The sequence below is a fragment of the Myxine glutinosa genome, chromosome 1 (genome assembly GCF_964187855.1).
Source record: "Myxine glutinosa chromosome 1, kmMyxGlut1.1, whole genome shotgun sequence".
Taxonomy (NCBI): domain Eukaryota; kingdom Metazoa; phylum Chordata; class Myxini; order Myxiniformes; family Myxinidae; genus Myxine; species Myxine glutinosa.
In genome coordinates this window covers 361,819,273-361,839,399 of record NC_136261.1, presented here as the reverse complement: position 1 = coordinate 361,839,399, position 20,127 = coordinate 361,819,273, and the positions used below count along the sequence as shown (strand labels likewise).

The 20,127-nt window shown below is 41.9% G+C and overlaps 2 protein-coding genes across 3 annotated transcripts in view; one reads left to right on the top strand and one right to left on the bottom strand.

The window, feature by feature from the left end:
• LOC144889836 (uncharacterized) overlaps nucleotides 1-18,873 on the top strand; it is a 37,581-nt gene extending 18,708 nt beyond the window's left edge. The window contains exons 1-8 of one of the 2 annotated variants that reach the window (XM_078771040.1): nucleotides 13,181-13,271; nucleotides 13,730-13,841; nucleotides 14,583-14,726; nucleotides 16,093-16,302; nucleotides 16,444-16,503; nucleotides 16,896-17,094; nucleotides 17,288-17,410; nucleotides 18,802-18,873. In XM_078771040.1, the coding sequence (XP_078627166.1) occupies nucleotides 13,829-13,841; nucleotides 14,583-14,726; nucleotides 16,093-16,302; nucleotides 16,444-16,503; nucleotides 16,896-16,948 (480 nt within the window). In that variant the 5' untranslated portion in view covers nucleotides 13,181-13,271; nucleotides 13,730-13,828 and the 3' untranslated portion in view covers nucleotides 16,949-17,094; nucleotides 17,288-17,410; nucleotides 18,802-18,873. Of the gene's footprint in view, nucleotides 1-13,180; nucleotides 13,272-13,729; nucleotides 13,842-14,582; nucleotides 14,727-16,092; nucleotides 16,303-16,443; nucleotides 16,504-16,895; nucleotides 17,095-17,287; nucleotides 17,411-18,801 lie in introns of those variants that run through there. The other variant, XM_078771039.1, reaches the window with a different exon arrangement.
• Nucleotides 1-20,127, bottom strand: part of LOC137413198 (15-hydroxyprostaglandin dehydrogenase [NAD(+)]) — a 519,074-nt gene that overhangs the window by 53,828 nt on the left and 445,119 nt on the right. The gene's annotated exons all lie outside the window — the stretch shown is intronic.

Genomic DNA, 20,127 nt, shown 5'->3' with positions numbered 1-20,127 from the left:
CGGACGGCGTTCTCGATTCAAAGTTAAAGAACCAAATCATCGATCATCTGACTGAACTCAAAGCGGATTTCATCCGCTACTTTCCTGACTTGGACGAAAAGCGAAAGACCTGGAAATTCATCAGAAACCCATTCCAATGCGACGTAGCTGATGTTTCGGACGAGGTCCAGGAGGAGTTTCTGGAGCTGAAGTTCAACTCCTTGGCTGAGGATGACTTTGAAATTCTGGACCTGGAGACATTCTGGGTCAAGTATCTTCCTGTTTATCCTCTGATCTCGCTTCAAGCTGTTCGGATTCTGACGATGTTCGGATCCACGTATCTCTGCGAGGCTGCATTCTCCGCGCTGGTCGCTGTCAAGACCAAATACAGAAGCAGGCTGAATGTTGAAGGAGATCTGTGCTGTGCTCTCTCTGGCACGCGACCACGAATTAAGGATCTGATAGCTAAAAAGCAATGCCAACCATCTCACTAAAATTTAGTGAGATTTTTGGCATTGCTTCTTTAGTGACTAAATTGTTGTTTCATTGATTTTGCGTCCTTTGACGTGACATTTCAACAAACGTGTTTTGTGTAGTTACCCTTTCCTTTCATAGATCCGTGCCTTAAGCTTGTTTGCGTTTTGATGCAATAAAACGAGGTTTGTAATCTCTCCTTTGTTATTTTGAAAGAACATTATCTGTTCAGGGGTACCAGATCCAGTGTTTGAAATAAGCCAGGGCCCGCCAGGGCCCGGCCCTGGCTGCCATGCTTAGGGCCCTGGCTGTTAACAGAATCTACGTCAATAGCCAGGGCCCAGGGCCCAGCCCTGGCTAGCTTCAATATCAACGAACAAACCCCTCAGAATGCACCACAGAGCACCTAGAATTCAAAAATTTCCTGGGGGATGAACCCCCCAGACGAGAGGGGACACCCCTCTCGTGCTCTCCCCAACGAGCGGCTTCGTCAGATGTAGGTGGAGGGGGGCGTGGAGACGAGCAACAATTGCTAAAGGGGGCGCGACACTAGAAAGGTTAAGAACCCCTGGTCTAGTATGTCCGCTGCAACTTCGGCATGATCTTGTAACTGTGGGCGCGATTGACAACATAGATCATAACCCGTCAAGCACAACAGCCTCTGCATCACTGCATGGAACAGCAATGACAATTATGCAGCATCCCACTGAACATAATAAGGGTCAAGATCGTCATGAAATTAATGCCGATGCATCTAGGTCAACGTACGATCTACCAGATAGCTACACCATAGTTCCTCCGCTCTGCAAGGCAACTATCCAAGTACCTAAAATCACGACGCAAACGAGTGAATCTAATCTTCACGATGCTATTGGAGAGGAGAATGACTGGCTGGCTTCAACATCAGAACTTGTAACGCACGAGAAGTTTGATGATTACGAGGCTATGTCTTGGTCGGCATTTCACGCAGCCAAAGAAGGATCACCAACTTCTCCACCAGCCATTATTTCCCTTCTTCCTCTCTTCATGGAAAAGGCAGACTCTCCTGCAGTGATCAAACATGGCATGGACATCCTAATATCGGCAACACGCTTCTTGAATCCTGGTCAGATGTCAATACTAGCCTGCGACTGTCCCATATATGCCCAATGCAAGTATCTTCAGTGGCGCTTTCCAGAATTATATGGCGAGGGGAAAATGCTGATCATGCTAGGCGGCCTCCATACTGAAAAGGCACTGTTGAACAGTTTAGGTGATCCGATGGACAAATCTGGATGGACTGAATCTCTTGTTGAATCCTCATTAGCAACTACTGGAACAGCAGACTCGTTTCATAAAGTGTCGCACATTACCCGGACAAGACATGCCCACCAGGTTAGTTAAAATGGTCACTGTCTCCATGCCTGCATGTCACAATAATTATTGTCACAGTCATTAAACAATTAAAATCACACGTATAATAATATTGTAAATGAACATCTTCAAAAATATGTATGTTATTACTAATTTACTCATAAATTTGTCTTTTTTCAGGTAACAGCGTGCGCACTCTTTCATCTCAGACAGGAAGCGTTCGAAGAATACAAGCAAGAGTTCGGAGATACTGAGTATGAACAGTGGCGTGGCGAAATGTTGGATAAGAGTCTAACGTTCTTTTATTGGGATCTGATTCTACGGACGGAATTGACTATTAACATTCATACGATCTCACCGTGAGAAGAACTTCGATCTGTATGTACGGATTGTACGCTCTCTCGAGGCTCTCATGTTCCTGTTTTTCGCACTTGACCACCACAATTACAGCAGGTGGGCGTCCGTCCACATACGAGACCTCACATCACCAAGCAGCAACGCCAAAGACCTTCTTCGGAAAGCTTGGTTGGTACAGAAGACCTGCCACAGATTCTCAACCATGCCTCTCGACCAAGCCCACGAGCAACAAAACACCATCGTAAAAGGAAGCGGGGGCATAATTGGCTTAACAGAAAGTCCGGCAGCGTTAAAAGACTGGGTAGTGGCAGGACCCGAAAAAGCTCATCTATTAGTAGAATTTGAGGACAATTTTTTGACACATCCTGTACAAAATGAAAAGCACCATGAAGAGAATACGTCCACACAAAGCAGCTTTCACCACCAATCTCGTTCTCTAATCGACACCATCAATGCATATGGAAATCCATTCTGTGAGAGCGGCTCTGAACTGATCATTCTAAACACACGCGATTGTGCGAGCAAAGAAGTGGTAGCTACAATCAAGTCGTTGGTCTGTTGGTAATAAAAAGTATAACGCGTTCAAAAAAGCTGTGTTTGAAGACCAAACGAAGACAATACACGATGTCATAAAGAAACATAATCCGATACTGTTTAAAATGTCAGACAAAAAAATCAGTCAAATCAAAACAACTTGCGGGATTGAAAAACGATGTCGCTCTCTTTGGTAGACTCTATATTGCCAATCAGCAACGCAATGGAGATATCAAACTGTTCTTCCGTCATGAAAACCAGTTGTTCCCTCCCTCCCTGTCTGACCAGGGGAAGCTCCATAGCATAACAAAGTCGGACTTGTTAACATCATTGGAGATTCCTCCGACCGAGTCAAACGTAAACAGCACACATGATTGTAAAATCTTCGACGGCGGGGCTCTCATTCACATGCTTCGGCCAACGACAATGACGACGTTTGACCAATATTGCAAGAATGTGTTCTTGCCCTATATCGAAAAAGAGGCATCACGATCGCGCATCGACATTGTTTGGGATGAATATCGTGTGAAGAGCATCAAGGCGAGTACACGTCAGAAAAGAGGCGAAGGTGTAAGACGAAAAGTTACCTCTAGCGCAAAAATACCCAGAAAATGGCTTGACTTTCTTCGTGACAATCGAAACAAAACGGAATTGTTTCAATTTCTAAACCGTGAAGTAGAGGAACATTCTTTTTCCAGACCGGTGATAACTTCGGGCAATGACAGTTCGGTTGGACCGTGTGATCACAAGGAAGCTTACACCAGGATTGTTGTCCATCTGATAGACGCAGCTAAACATGGACACAAGAATATTGTGGTAAAAACTGTTGATACCGACGTGATTGTTATTTTGGTAGGATTGTTTTCACAAATAGTTGATGATCACCCCTTACTGCAAATAAATGTGGAGTTTGGAGTAGGCAAGGACCTCAAAGTCATCTCGATCAACAAACTTCATGAGTTCCTCGGACATGATAGATCCAATTCGTTACCATTTTTTCACGCATTCAGCGGCAGTGATTCCACTTCAGGTTTCAGGGGCAAAGGCAAAAAGACAATATTCAAAATATGGAAGTCGTTCCCTGAGGCAACACAAACGTTCCTCAAAATATCAAGAAACCCATTTGCAGCCATCAACATATCTTCGGACGTCTTCAAAGCACTCGAACGATTTACTGTACTCGTATATGACAAAACATCCGATAGCGAATCCGTGAATCAAACACGTTTGAACCTCTTCTGCAAAAAATCCTGCAGTTTCGAAAATCTTCCACCGACTCAAGACGCTCGTTTCCTTCACGTTCTGCGAGCAATATACCAATCAGCAGTCTGGATGATGGCACACAAGGTAATAATATAAATATACCACATGACAGTCTTCATTCCTTGATCTTCCATCTTATAAAGTTCTGCTAAATAATTTACCTAGCACTGTTACATTCTACATAATTATTCTTTTTCAGTCGCTGCAAAATCTCCCATCACCGCTACAATGGGGATGGGAGGAAGACGATGAACAGAGCCTACAACCCACATGGATGACCTTTCCCGAGGCGGCCGAGACTTGTGGCGAACTGATTAAGTGCCGATGTACCGGAAACGGCGTTCGGTGTAAATGTAAAAAGAGTGACCTTCCATGCACCAGGCTGTGCACATGTAACTGTGAAATATCTTAATAACAGTTCCGGTAATGATTAAATGTTATGATAGCGTTTACATGCAACGTAACTCTGTAAATGGCACATTACATCACTCCTTTATCCTTACTTTGCAACTGTAGAATAAATATTCTTGGATAATTACAGGAAAAATCAAGCTAAAGATCGTGCATTATGCTTTGATGGAATATAAGCTATTTCAAGAGAGGTAATTCGATATTAATCATTTATTATACTGTTAAAATATAACTATTTGAGAGTTTTATACACCTAAAATGGTATTTGATGCATGTTTATGATTTCTGATATGTTTTAGAGCACACAGACATTATCATCTATTTATTAAAAATCATTTTAGATAAGTTGAGTTACTTCCCTTGATCCATAAATGGAGACCAAAGTGTATCATCTTGCACGGGCCACTGTGGGCCTCATAGGGGGCCAAAAGTTGTTTGAAGAGGCTAATTATCTTCCTAAATCAATGTTCTAACTCCTGTGAAAATTTGGTGCTTTAGTCCGGCCGGTAATTTCAAATTTCATAACTCCCCTAACTAATACCCACTTTACCGGAGGAGAAAGCCTGAAAGCGGTGGATCTGAAACATCTATTTCAATTTCCGAGACCAGAAGCATAGACGTTGACAACCGATGGATTGTACCATACTGTCCACTTCTCTCTAAAATGTTCAAGGCTCATCTCAATGTTGAGTTCTGCAACTCAGTGAAATCAATCAAATACGTGTGCAAATACGTCAACAAAGGTTCGGACATGGCGATGTTCGGCCTTCAGAGGAACAAAAACGACAAGATCGAGTCATATCAGCTGGGGCGTTACGTCAGTAGTAACGAAGCTATCTGGAGAGTTCTCAATTTCCCTATCCACGAATGCTACCCAACCGTTGTACACCTTTCCGTACATCTTGAGAATGGCCAGAGAGTGTATTTCACAGAAGGCAACGCAAGGCAAAAAGCAGCAGAACCACCAAGTTCAACTACACTTACCGCATTCTTCCAATTGTGTCAACAAGACGAATTCGCCAAAACACTCATCTACAATGAAGTCCCACAGTACTACACCTGGGTGGTTGGTAGTATGACGGGGAAAAGACGTACACAAGGAGCACGAGTTGTGGGACATCCCGACATTCGCCGTTCAGATGCAATTTGACGAGTCTACACTGTACATCCAAACAATTTCGAATGCTTCTTCCTGCGCCTTCTACTCCATCATGTCAAAGGACCCATCTCTTTCCAAGAACTGAGAACGTTCAACGGCCAGGTTTGCGACACCTTCCACCAAGCCTGCCACCTGCATGGCCTTCTGGAGGATGACAGCCACTGGGATGCCACTAGAAGAAGCAGCAGTCTCATGCTCTCCAGCCCTGTTGAGAAATCTCTTTGCCATCATGCTACAAACTTGGGTCCTCTCCAATCTGGTACAACTGTGGAATAACCATCGTGACGATCTCAGCGAGGACATTCTCCACAGGGCAAGACAGGTTCATGCTGAAGCAGACTACTCCGATGCGATCTACAATGAAGCCTTAGTACTCATAGAAGACAAGCTGCTTTCTCTTGGAGGACATTCACTGGAGGTCATTGGCCTTCCTGTAACACAGCGACAACAGAATCACCTGGCTCGGGAAGTACTCCGAGAGACTTCATACAACGCACAAGAGTTGGAAAACTACATCAATGAAAAGGAGCCAAGATTGACAGTGGAGCGAGAACAGATCTACATGCAAGTGCTGGCGAGCATACACTCTTCTGAAGGTGGATTGTTCTTTCTGGACGCACCTGGAGGCACTGGAAAAACGTTCCTTATGAACCTCCTCCTGTCAAAAATCAGGCAGAAAAAGATGATTGCTCTGGCTGTTGCCTCTTCCGGAATTGCTGCCATTCTTCTCCCCGGGGGCCGGACCGCCCACTCAACCTTCAAGCTCCCCCTCAACCTCACCAACACGGAGCAGCCAATGTGCAACATCTCCAAGTCATCGGCTGTCGCAGAAGTATTTCGGCAATGCCAACTCATTGTCTGGGACGAGTGCACAATGTCTCACAGAGTTGCACTGGAGGCAGTTGACCGCACACTGCAAGATATTCGAAACGATCAGACTGTCATGGGAGGCATTACTCTTCTGATGGCAGGGGATTTCCGACAGACCCTGCCTGTCATACCACGCGGGACCAAGGCAGATGAACTTCGTTCCTGTATAAAGGCATCTCCTCTATGGTCAAAAGTGACGAAGTTGAAACTCAGCACAAACATGCGTGTCACCCTTCATGGAGATGTAGCCGCAGGCGCCTTTTCAGCGAAGCTGTTACAGATCGGAAACGGAGATTTGGAGACGTGCCCTGAAGATGGACTGGACATCGTACCATGCGGCAACAATGTCACCACAACTGACGAACTCAAGGTGAACGTCTTCCCCAACATCCCCGCCAACTACAGAAATCACTCCTGGCTCTGTGAAAGGGCAATTCTAGCCCCAAAGAACGATGGTGACAAAATCAATTTGGATCTTCTGCAGACTATTCCTGGGGATCTAAGAACTTACCGATCTGTCGACTCAATCCAAAACGACCACGAGACTGTCCATTACCCGCTAGAGTTCCTCAATTCGCTACAGCCTCTGGGTGTGCCTCCCCACATACTCCATCTAAAGGAAGGTGCTCCAATCATGCTCCTGAGAAATATCGATCCTCCAAAACTGTGCAACGGCACACGACTGGCTATCAAAAAGTTGATGCCTCACGTAATTGAGGCCAACATACTTACGGGAAACTAGCGGGGAACAGGTCTTCAATCCGAGGATACCAATCATACCATCTGATCTGCCATTCGAGTTCAAAAGGCTCCAATTCCCCATACGGCTCAGCTTTGCCATGACCATCAACAAGGCGCAAGGACAATCTCTCAAGGTGGTCGGACTGAACCTTGATTCCCCGTGCTTCTCCCATGGCCAACTATACGTAGGATGTAGTCGGGTAGGACAAGAGAACAATCTATACATCCTATCCGAACAAGGAAAGACAAAGAACATTGTTTACAAGGAAGCACTGCGTAATTAACTACGTGTCTGGTGTGTTGTGATTGTGAGAATATCGATTCTGATTCTGCTCTGATTTTTATGTGTATTTGTGTGTATTTTATGTGATTTTATGTATTTATGTGTATAAAAAAAAAACACAAAAAAGGCACGAAGGAAAATAGTTAATTACTCCGACACATTTAGCTGCGGTGATTGAAAAATCACCGGACAATTGTTGCTGTTTTGATGCTTTTTACTGCCGTTTTGATGCTTTTACATTGCTGTTTTGATGCTTTTTCACTGCTGTTCTGATGCTTTTTCACTGCTGTTTTGATGCTTTTCCACAGCTGTTCTGATGCTTTTTTGCCGTTTTTTTAAATATAAAAATCTCATTTCAAAAAAAAAAAATACAAAAAAATCTCACAATGATGACATATAATTCACAGAAAACGTTGAAGCAACCGCGTAATGTTGCGGTGATGTTTAACTCCGAGTGAGAATAGTTCTAAATTTTAAAAACTTTCATCTGATATTTGTGATTTATTTCAAACAAACTATTTCCCATCAACACGGCCATGTATTCCTATTAACGTTATGTAAAGTACATAAATTGTGTGGATTACGTCATTTGTGGATGTGAATTGCCAGTAACCATCTATATCCCTCCCCCCCCCCCCTCCCCTCCTCTTCCTCCCCCTCCCCCCCCCCCCCCCCCCCCCCCCGTTCCCCTCCCCTCCCCCACCCGGCAATGCCGGGTACTTCTGCTAGTAATGCCATAAAAGCAAGCTGTTCCTAATCAACCAATTTTGTTTGTAAGCCATGGCGATACAGTCGCAAGTGGTGTAATTGACTTTATATCAGAGTGGACACCATTTTTTAAATTAAAATTACAAATGCTAAGGTGATAAAATAAACACGTTATTCTTCAACCGTTTCATTGGAGTGCTTGCATGAGTGCTTTAGACACTTCACTTACATGGAGCCTGTATATTGTTTGTTCATAACAGAATGGATGACCGCAAGAAAAGGCGGCGTGACCACAATCGACGTTGGAAAAAGGCAAAGCGATCAGTCGTCGTTGAAAAACTTGTTTCCAAAGATCTACCACGACACAGTGATGTTGATGGTGACAGTGCTCCAACTAATTCTCCTGGGAACATCTTAAACTCCAATGTTACAGTTTCTGATAATTCCCACTGTGAACCAAGTATTGAAAATGCAATCTGTGCAAGTACCTCCCAACACACAAAAGAATCAGACAGTGCCAATGAAAATGAACATTGGAGCTGGGACTTCATTGATGATCATGTGACCCTGTCATCACATTCGCATTCAGATGATGCAGAGCAAAACTGTGATGTTTCACTGGCAGAAGACCTAGCTTCCTGGGTTAATGAATTTCAGGTTAAGTACAATGCAGTTGATGCTCTTCTTAAATTGTTAAAGTCCCATCATGAAAGTTTGCCCACCACAGCGAGAGCATTACTGAAAACTGCAACGAATGTACCAATGGAGATCAAATCAGGAATGCAATATGTATACTTTGGTGTGAAAGACAATTTGGTGAAGAACTTTAACAAATATCCATCAGAAAAAACGTACAAGTTCTGGAAATATCGTTAAACATCGATGGTGTACCTCTATTTAAAAGCACGAACATGTCAACATGGCCAGTGTTATGTGCAATTCATCTGAAACCTGTCAAAGCTTTTCCAGTGGCACTTACATGTGGCAAGACAAAACCAAGCAATTTAGACTTTCTACAAGATACTGTGAAAGATTTGGACCAAATCCTCAAACATGGTATAGAGCATGATGGAAAGAGAATGCCTATTAAATTAAGGTGTATTGTTTGTGATGCACCTGCGAGGTCATTGTCAAAGCTCACCAAATTGTATTCTGGATACTTTGGCTGTGACAGATGTGCACAGAAAGGTGTCTGGATTGGAAGAATGCCTTATTAAGATATCAACTTCATTGGTCGGACTGATCAGTCATTCCAAGATCAGTCTCGGAAAGAACACCACCACGGAGTGTCTCCCTTTTGCAATCTGCTGCAGATAGACACGATTAAGCAGTTTCCCATAGACTACATGCACCAGGCATGCCTCGGAGTACAAAAACGGGCGATTCTACTCTGGAAGAGGGGACCCAGAGCCACGAGGATGTCGGCACAACAGATTAGCCAACTCAATATAAGGCTATTGGAGCTCCAAAACTGTCCCAAAGGTGTCTTCACGAAAGCCAAGATCTTTAGACGAAATTGATCGGTGGAAAGATACGGAATTAAGACAATTCATGCTCTATACTGGAAAACTTGTACTGAAAGACATTTTAATGGCAGACTTGTACATGCATTTCATGGCATTCAATGTTGCTATGTGCATCCTTGTTTGTCCTAGACTAGCATCGGAAACACTTAGTCTATGTGTGTCAATTGTTGTTATTCTTTGTCACCAGAGGACGTGAAATCTATGGTCCCGAATTTCTGGTGTACAATGTGCACAGCATGCTCCATATCGCAGACGATGTGGAGGAATTTGGCAGCCTGGATGCATGTGCAGCTTTCAAATTTGAGAGTTACAATCACCAACTGAAGAGGATGGTTCGATCAGGGAAGAATCCGCTAGCACAGATGGTGAAAAGAATCGGTGAGGCACATGCAGTTCATCAAACCTTTTCAGCACCTTCCAAATGCAGCTCCATTTCGATACACAATCCAAACAACACATACATCGTAGATGGATCATCTTGCTGTGAGGTTGTGGCTGTCACCAACAGTACAGATGAAGACAACAAGAGGATACTCTTGTGCCGAGTGTATGAGAGATCCTCGCCTGTCTTTGTGGAGCCATGTGATTCGAGGATCATTGGTGTGTTCGGTGTTCATACACGCAATGCAAAGATGAAGCATCTGTCGGAAAACCTCCTCACCAGAAAGGCTATGATGGTTTCAAAGGACCATGGCACACAGGCTGTGTTCCTCACCATACTGCATGAATTTTAATCAGTAAGTTCATTCAGGTTGTTAATGCCTCCACCAAAGGCGGATGGAGGTTATGTTTTCACCCCTTTCTGTCCGTTTGTATGTGAACAAGACATCTCAAAAAGTTGTTTATTTTGGACAATTTTTTTTTGGGGGATTTCGGAATTTGGACGGATTTGGATGAAACTTGGTGGACTGTTTGGGTGTGTTTTGGAAGACCGAATTGATTCGATTTTGGTGAATACCTGAATATGGATTCGGATACAAGAATTAATTTTTAAGGTGATTCTTCACCATTGGGAGATCTGGCAAAAAGCGATACATAACATTAAAAAAAGTTATGGACGAGTTATGACTAAACTTGGTGGATGAGTTGGTTAGGTGACAAGAACGAGCTGATTAGATTTTGGTTCAGGTCCGAATCCAGATCGGGCCTATTAAAAAAAAAAAAACCCCCCACCTTTAGAGGCCATTTTTCCCCACAAAGCGGGGGTTGGCCTTTTTCGGGGACCGTGGTTGTTGTTTTTCTTGGTCCCCTTTTTGAAGCAATGTTTTACGGCCGGATGCCCTTCCTGCCGCCAACCCTTTTTGTCGCCTTTTACGACAAGCAGGGAATTACCAGCAAGCTGGTACTCAATTAGCCGACCTCGGAAGGATGACAGGCTGAGTCAACCCCCCTGGCGTTAATTCAGCGATCGACCGGGATTCGAACCCAGGATCCTAGGATCCTAGGCTGGCACCCCAGCCACTAGCCCAACACCAGAGCTCAACACCCAACACCAGAACACCAGGGCCTATTAGTGGGATGCAAAACAAACTGTTCAGCCTGGCGGAGGCATGCGCTCTACTGAGTGCCGTTCTAGTTTGGATTTGTTTTCAATTTATTTATTGTTAAGTTGCATAGCTTTTTCATGCATAGTAAACTAAGCTGCATGTTGAAACTAGAATTCAAGGCCAAAATAACAGGTAAACACAAATTTTTTTTTGTGTGTGGGCTTGTTTAAAATGTGGCACCCCTGAAGTGCAGGATAAAAGACTAGATATCTGGTTGTTGTGTTTGGGGTGGCCTCACAGGTTTTAGTGATGAAAATACATTCCATAGCCCTGGGGTTAAAGATAAAGAAGGGGTCCTCATTTTTTGTGTAAATGTATGTATCACATAGCGTTGCTCAGATGCTGAGGGTACCACAAGTGAAAACCAATAATGTAATATGTGATTGTGTATATGGTTAACTTAATTATGGATTGTGGTGATGCATATTTAAGTCCCTCTTATAAATATATAATTACTGTTTCTATAGGTAGTTAAAAAAAAAAAAAATTGAAAATGAATTGTTTATTGCCATTAATATATATATATTTTTTTCTGATTGATCCATTATGGCTGAGAGATAAAGTGTTACGCAGTGTGAATTGCTGCATGGTATGAGGTTTTGAAGTCTGTAATTGCATTTCAAGGATGATGGCAGCAAGCCACGTTGGATCCAAAAACGATATAGACTTATATTTATTTAAAATATAGACTTCATTATGGATTACCCTGTACATCATATAATACACGATATAAATGGAGAAGCCAATCATATCAAAATTCATGAGCAAGCATTTTAATACGACAAACCAGATAATCATCTAGGCATCCATTAACAAGGGGTGCAACACGACTCGGTAGATCCTTATGACTTGGTGAGGTGATCTAAAAAAACGGGTGCACAACAACAACAACAACAACAACAACAACATGCATTTTAAGGCCATGTTCCCTGCTAGAGTGGGGGTTAGCCTTGCGGTCCCCATGACAATCTTCTCCATTTTGCCCTATTTTCTGCATCTCTCCTTGTTAACCCCCTTGCCCGCATTTCTTCTTCCACCATCTTTAGCCAAGTCTTTCTCAGTCTTCCCCGTCCTCTACTTCCTTCTACATTAACTTCCATCACTCTTCTCAACCAGTCACTTTCATCCTTCCTCAATACATGACCAAACCATCTCAACCTGTTCCTCTTCACAGCATCAATCACAGGCAATATTCCCATCATCTTTCGCAATTCATCATTTGTCTTCATTTGGGTCATCATCATTCATCATTTGGGTAAAACGTCATAATTTCACAGGATGGTTTCCGATGGAGTCTGGATGGGGTCGGTGGATTAATCCATCCATAAGTGTATCAACTTCGCTGGAAATATAAATTGATAAAATGCAATGTTCATCCATGTTGCTGTTTTTTTTAATACTGTATTTTATTTATACACAAAGAATTAAGTTAAGCACCCCCCCCCGTTTTTTTACAACCTCGCACATTACAAGTTTGTTGTCGTCAAAACAGTGTAATATACCCATGATATTGCTATATTTTCTGGAGAAGTGATATTATGGTCACATAAAAACATAACAATCATGCCGTTTTCATTATTTTATTCTGAATAATTTAAGGTGAAATTTTTTGGGAATTTTAGGCATATTTTCACCTCAATTTAAGTATGGAGCTATAGGTCCATCACGGACAGTGTGGATGACGTATATGTTTTCTAACGTACAGTCATTGTTCTGAGAAGACCTCTAGCGATCTTTGCGTCAATAACGTGTGTAGGACCCACGTGATCGGATCACTACTCAACCCAACTCAACCCTACGAGTGCACTCATCTGCATTTCATCAATGGATAATTGCTAATGTCATACCAATCATTATTTGATCTCACATACCTTAGAATATATGCCAATGTATACATATACACAAAGAATATATATTAGGGGGTGCTTACCTTAATTCGTTGTGTAGGGGTGCTTAACTTAATTCTTTGTGTATAGATGCCCGTCAAATAATTTGTTGTGGTGGAGTTTGTGAGTTAGAAGACTGTGGAGGTGGTTCACTCTTCATGGCTGGAGAAAGTAGATAATGTAAGTAGGATTTTATAGACAGCAGATGTTCTGAGATACATTTGGGTCATCCTACTATTAATTTTCAATTGATCACTGTCTGACAGCAATACAAATTTTTATTACGGAACCAAAGCATCAAAAACTACATATATTGAACAAACAGTTTCTAACGGAGACCCCAACGCCATTCAAGCATATTCTGCCCGATGTGGCAATAAATGTGAATTGTTGCTTCAAGCCCAGCTCGATGACAGAAGATGCCATTTGCATTTTTGCCGGACAGTTTTGGACAGTTTCAAATGGAGCACCTCGCCTACCAACCCCATTCAGAATCCATTATGGGCATGTCCGCAACTTGCTAGTTTAAATAATGAAACTTGTTGCATCCGACTGATAAAACGTATACAGTACTCACCAGTTAAAGAATGTTGAAAGATGCACTTCATCATTTAATTAACTTATTTTTCCATTTTTAGGATTTCATTTACTACTGGCCCAGGTTGTCTGCATCAAAACGTGCAAAAGTGGGGGAATTGCCTGACAAATTGAAATGGAAAACATATCCTGTCAGGATAATGAGCTCTTCTGGTAAGGAACTTGGCCTTTGATGTTTTAAATAAAGGTCGTCTCACTGAGCCGATATTGTTGTACACCGCTCCTTTCCTATTCCATCTCCAGGCGCTGCATGACATCATTGCTGGGCACCTAAGGGGACCCGGCGATGATGCGCGCTAAAAGGGAGTACTCAGTTTTCACTCCGGTTTATCTCTTGTTTGTTTTCTTAATTATTTGGTTAGTTAATTAATTTTTGTAAAGTTACAGCTTCGGATGACACGGTGGTGGTTTAGGTATGCTATTGGCCAAAATATTAATAATTTTATTATTTTACGATAATTATTTATTTATTTTAATTATGCAATTAATCAACTATTGTACACCTCTCCCTCCCAATACTGTCTCTGTGCAGCATGGCAGCATCGCTGGACGCCAAAGGCGCCCTGGCAATGCTGAATGCTGGAAAATATGTTTATTTATTTGGCATAGGGGCAGTGGACTTTGAATGTATCTGTTCTCGGGTTTTTCTTTGTGGCAAATTAAAAGCTGTTCCCCTTAATCTCCTCTCTGCCCTCCGCTCCCCACCACTGCAGATACATCAAATAGATGTTGATGAGTACACCTTTTGCAAAGATATTAATCATGCAAAAATGTGAAACTTGATATCTAAATTATGAAATTCAGACAATAAAGAGTCCAAATAGAATGATATTGAAAAGTTTATACTTTGAGACTGACAATATATTCACTTTTTGATTGTGCACATTTCTTTAGATACATATGCTCAGGCAATTCAGCATGCGAGATGGGCAGAATGCACATCACATGTTGAGTCTGAGGAAGAACTTGGAGAGAGGAGGAAAAAAAGACCTTGTCGCTTTGAGCATGATGGAGATCATTTTAGTGATCGAGCAGATGGTATAAGTACAGCATAGATCACAATATCCAATCTCGCATGAATATATTGACTCATTAAATTGGCTTTTATTAGACTATTCGACATGTTGACTTGTTACTTTGCTGACAGATTTAATCAAAACACAGCATGTTGTACTTGACAAACAATGTGCTGTTTAATTTGACAAATGATTTAATTTGACAAAGAGTTTAATTTGCCCAAAGTCATTTTATATCTCATAGGAAGTCATCACCTTTAACATTTAATTTCACCTTTATCTGCCAACCTTGCTGCTAATATATGGCATGAGCAAAAATCAATTCCGCTTCACTGTGAAGGTTAGTGTTGGGTGCTTTTCTTTGAACCTCCACTTAAAATTGGTGAAATAAAGCATTTTGAAAATTTAGAATTATTCTCACTCAAATATCAACATCACTGTAATGCATATTGCCATGTTGTTATCTCCACCACCAAAGGTGGATGGAGGTTGTGTTTTCATCCATGTGTCTGTATGTGAACAGAGTATCTCAAAGTTGTGGACAAATTTGGACAAACCTTGGTTGATAGATTGGGTGTGTGACAAGGACGAAGTGATTAGATTTTGGGGAAGATTCAGATCAGAAACTGGATCCGAATAATATATATTTTAAAGTGATTCTTCACCATTGATAGACAGGGCCAAAACGATATAGAGCACAATATCAAAGTTGTGGACGAATTATGACAAAATGTGGATGACTTGGTTGAGTAACAAGAACAAGCCAATTCGGTTTTGGTTCAGGTCCGTGAGATACAATACCCTGTCAGTGGTAATCAAAACAGTTCAGGTCCGTGTGGGATACAAAATACTATCGGTGGGATACAAATTATAAACTGTTCAGTCTGGCAGAAGGGGTGTTGCAAAACATTTTACCTTTTTTTCCCCCGAGGCATGCTTCCTTTGATGCACGTTAAAATACCAACCGTAACGGGTTCTCGGGGGGGGGGGGGGGGGGGGAAGGTAAAATGTACACCCCTTATGTGCTCTACTGAGGGCTGTTCTAGTTTGAGCCTTCTTTATAGGGGAAGAAAATTTGCAATATCAGCTCCACCAAGTATTGCTATTGGATACATATATACAGTACATTGGGGTCCTCCCTCACCGACCTTAACCCTACTTCCCAAGATATGCCACTTAGGCAGAAACCGTAGTTGTAGTTCCCGTAGGCACCTACAAAATTTGGTTGGGTTTGCTTGAGTAGTTTTTAATTTTTTTGAGGCACATATAAAGAAATATTCATATAAATTCAATTTTATAGTTTAGATTTATGTTGTGGTATTATATGCAGGAGTGCTGTAAAGTGTAATTGAATATTCAATTTCTGGTTTCTGCTTTATTTAATGTAGACGAATCTTTTGAAGATGTCGTCAGACCTAAAATGGCCACAAAAGTGTCGACACTACCAAAGGCACCATTGTATATCGGACTACCCTCACCAAGTACATCAAAACTCTTGTCCAATGTGATCGACTCCACAGATAGTGATCTAACAACTCATCTGCAGCTATTAGACTCACCATCATGCAGCATTTTGAGTGAAAGATCACCCAGTACGGGTAAGTGAAATGTTTATTATCTTTCAATTTGTGAATGTCCAGCATAAACTAGACAGGATGAACAGTAATAAAATTGCATTTCTATATCATTCTACATATCTGTCTACATATCATTCATAATTACATTTAATGTCATTGCAGGAATAAATGCACCATCCACTGCATCAACAAGCTACAAAATGGATGATGACATCAATGACAGTAACAACAACCAAAAACTATAAATCTTGACAGTGAATAATGTTTCAAAAACAAATCTATTTAAGGAAGTGGATATAATTATATATGTATGTATATATATATATATATATATATATATATATATATATATATATATATATATATATATATATATATATATATACACACTTTAACATATCATTTGACAACCTTATTGTACTGCCAATTTGTTTTTGAAGTTTCAAAAATATAAAGGAGAACGTTATTTTTCTTTTTGGGCCAATGTTATTGTAGGGAGTGCTTGTTAATCTCACAATTTCATACCCTTGGCTTGATGTCACATCGAAATTATTTCTGCATTCTGTTGTGCTATTTTAAGACTTCTAACTGTTTCAAATGTATTATTGTGACAGATTTTCAGGCGATAGTGTTAATGAAACAACAAAATATTGGACAATCAGATTGAGCAGACATCAATGCTACGGATGTTGGTCACAACAAGACCACCTGAATGAGGTTGAGGATATCCTTCCAGAGCCTGTTAACACAGAACTGCAGCTGATTGCTTTGTGCGATAGGATCTCCAAAGAGGAGACTTTAAAAAAGCAGTTGGTATGTATGAATCACATATTAATAAAAAAGAAAATAACCACCTTTAGAGGCCATTTTTCCCCGCAAAGCGGGGGTTGGCCTTTTTCGGGAACCGTGGTTGTTGTTGTTTTTTGGTCCCCTTTTTGAAGCAATGTTTTACAGCCGGATGCCCTTCCTGCCGCCAACCCTTTTTGTCACCTTTTACGACAAGCAGGGAATTACCAGTGAACTGGTACTCAATTTGCCGACCTCGGAAGGATGACAGGCTGAGTCAACCCCCCTGGCGTTAATTCAGCGATCGACCGGGATTCGAACCCAGGATCCTAGGCATCCGAAGGTGGCACCCTAGCCGCTAGCCCAACACCAGGGATTATGTATGAATCACATATTGATGTAAATAATTTGGTACACATTTCCATGGAAACAGTGAGTGCCACAATTTGTGTGGGACACCTTTTTCTGAGCTATTAAACTATATTTGGTAAGTTGACACAATTGGTAGCCAAGGTTATAGTCATCAAACCCATGGTGACATTGAGTATTTTTCTTCTTTAGATTGCATATCTTGCCTCTTTGGGTGGTGCAGACCTTGAGGCAAGTGTGCGCCGGATGCTACGCAAAATCAGAACAAATTAACTTTGGTCCAGTTACGGTTTAAAAGGGAGAAAAGGAAAAATAATTTTGAGCACCTTCCCTTAATGAAATTGGTCATTGGTAAGTTGAACAAATTATTACCTCCACCACCAAAGTTGGATGAAGGTTATGTTTTCACCTCAATATTTGTTTGGCTGTCTGTTTATCTGTCTATGCGCAGGATATCTCAAAGTTTTGAGGGATTTGGCCGAAATTTGGTGGACAGTTGGGGTGTTCGATTTCGGTGAAGATCCGGATCTGGATCCGAATATGAGAATTTTTTAAGTGATTCTTCACAGTTCAGTGATAGTGTCAAAAGCTATATATAATAGGAAATCTCTAAGTTGTGGACGAATTCGGACAAAACTTGATGGATGACTTGGAAAGGTGCCAAGAACAAGCCGATTCGATTTAAGTTAAGCTCTGGATCCAGTTCTGGCCTTTCAGTGAATATATAATAAAAAAAATAACCACCTTCAGAGGCCATTTTTCCCCGCAAAGCAGGGGTTGGCCTTTTTCAGGAACCGTGGTTGTTGTTGTTTTTTGGTCCCCTTTTTGAAGCAATGTTTTACGGCCGGATGCCCTTCCTGACGCCAACCCTTTTTGCCACCTTTAACGACAAACAGGGAATTATCAGTAAACTGGTACTCAATTAGCCGACCTCGGAAGGATGACAGGCTGAGTCAACCCCCCTGGCGTTAATTCAGCGATCGACCGGGATTCGAACCCAGGATCCTAGGATCCTAAGCTGGCACCCTAGCCGCTAGCCCAACACCAGGGCAAATACAAAAGTGAATACAAAACGTAAACTGTCAGCCTGGCTCTCTTGTCCCTCTACCGAGTGCCGTTCTACTTTTTAGTGTGACAGAAATCTGAGACCCTTCCATTGTTTATTGCCTGTGGATGGAAGCAAACAATTAAGGTTCATGAGTTGAGGTGTGAGGTACAATGTACACTTCGTATTACAACGTGTTATAACACCATAGTTCATCAGCAAATATTTAATTTTAGTTTTGTTCCCTGCATTCAATTTGGATTTGTTGATCAAATACACTGTTATAAACATAATATTCATGTTACATTCTTTTCTTTTAGGAGCATGCATTAGAAATAATCCAAAGGTGAAAATAGCCGATATAGAGTCGGAGATTGGGGAAACCCTGAAGCATGCACCAAGCCAAGCAAGAGAAAAGAGCAGAAAGGTGAACGATATGCAAGCATCATATTTGTCACATGCAGGAAAGGTGGTTTAAATATGTCACCAGCAAAACATTCATGGTGATTTAATTGTCGTGCACCGATATATTCTGAACACAAACCAGTAATTATATAATTCATCATTCTCTGATGTAAAAATATGTTAAATAGCTGACCCCTTTTCAAAACAATAAAAAGTCGATGGTATTCATTCATTCACTTAGCACACACAATCAAATTGGTGAGGACCAACTCCTCTGTTTTTGATGGGGTTTTTTATTTGATCCAATATGGCCGCCAAACTACGTGGGTGATGATGACATCATAAATTTAGATCATTTAACCCTTCAATACGCTGAGTCAATAAATCACAAATTTTTTTTTTGTTTGTTTTGGTACACAAGATCGAGGCTCGTGTCGGAGCTAACATCACAAAAAGAGCAAACGGACACACAAAACATACAATAAAAAGGGCAGGAGACAAGATGGGGGGAGAGAGAGGGAAGCACACAAGTACAACAGCAGAGAACAGGGACATCAGAAAATCTGTGGGAGGGAGCGGGCTTGGGGGGAGGAGACAAGGGAAGGCGGAGGGGATATGGGAGGGGTGGGAGAGGTATAAAACACATGGACACTGCTAGAACTTCCAGGATTTGAAGTAACGGGGGTAGAAGAGATCAAGGTTTTGGATGGGGGAAGATAAGAGATGGTGGTGAACAGCTGTTTTAAAGACCTGGAGGGGGGAGTGGAATTGAAGAGGGTGAGGGAGTTTGTTCCGGAGGCGGGAGTAAAGAGGAATGAAAGAGTGAAGGTGAGCAGAGAGTCTTGATTTTGGCAATTTCACACGAAGAGGGTTGCTGGCAGATCGTGTGCGACCTGTAGGTATATCTGGGGTACACAGCACAGAGAGACCTGGGACAGCTAGGCCGGATAGGAGTCGGTAGAAGACAGAAAGACCACCTCCCTCCATGTGGTGAGTGAGTGAAAGGCCCTCGGAGTTAGCTTCATCGTGGGAGATTCCAATGATTCTGAAAGCTTTGGTTTCAACAGCGTGAAGACGAGCTAGGTGTGAGGCAGGAGCACCAGCCCAGAGGGGAGAACAGTATTCCAATGAGTTGCAGATGAAAGCCTTGTATGTGGTGAGGAGCTCAGGTGTGCCAAAGAAGGACTTCGCAATGTGCCAATAAATGGAGAATGCCCAGTCGGTGACTGGCTTTGGATGCC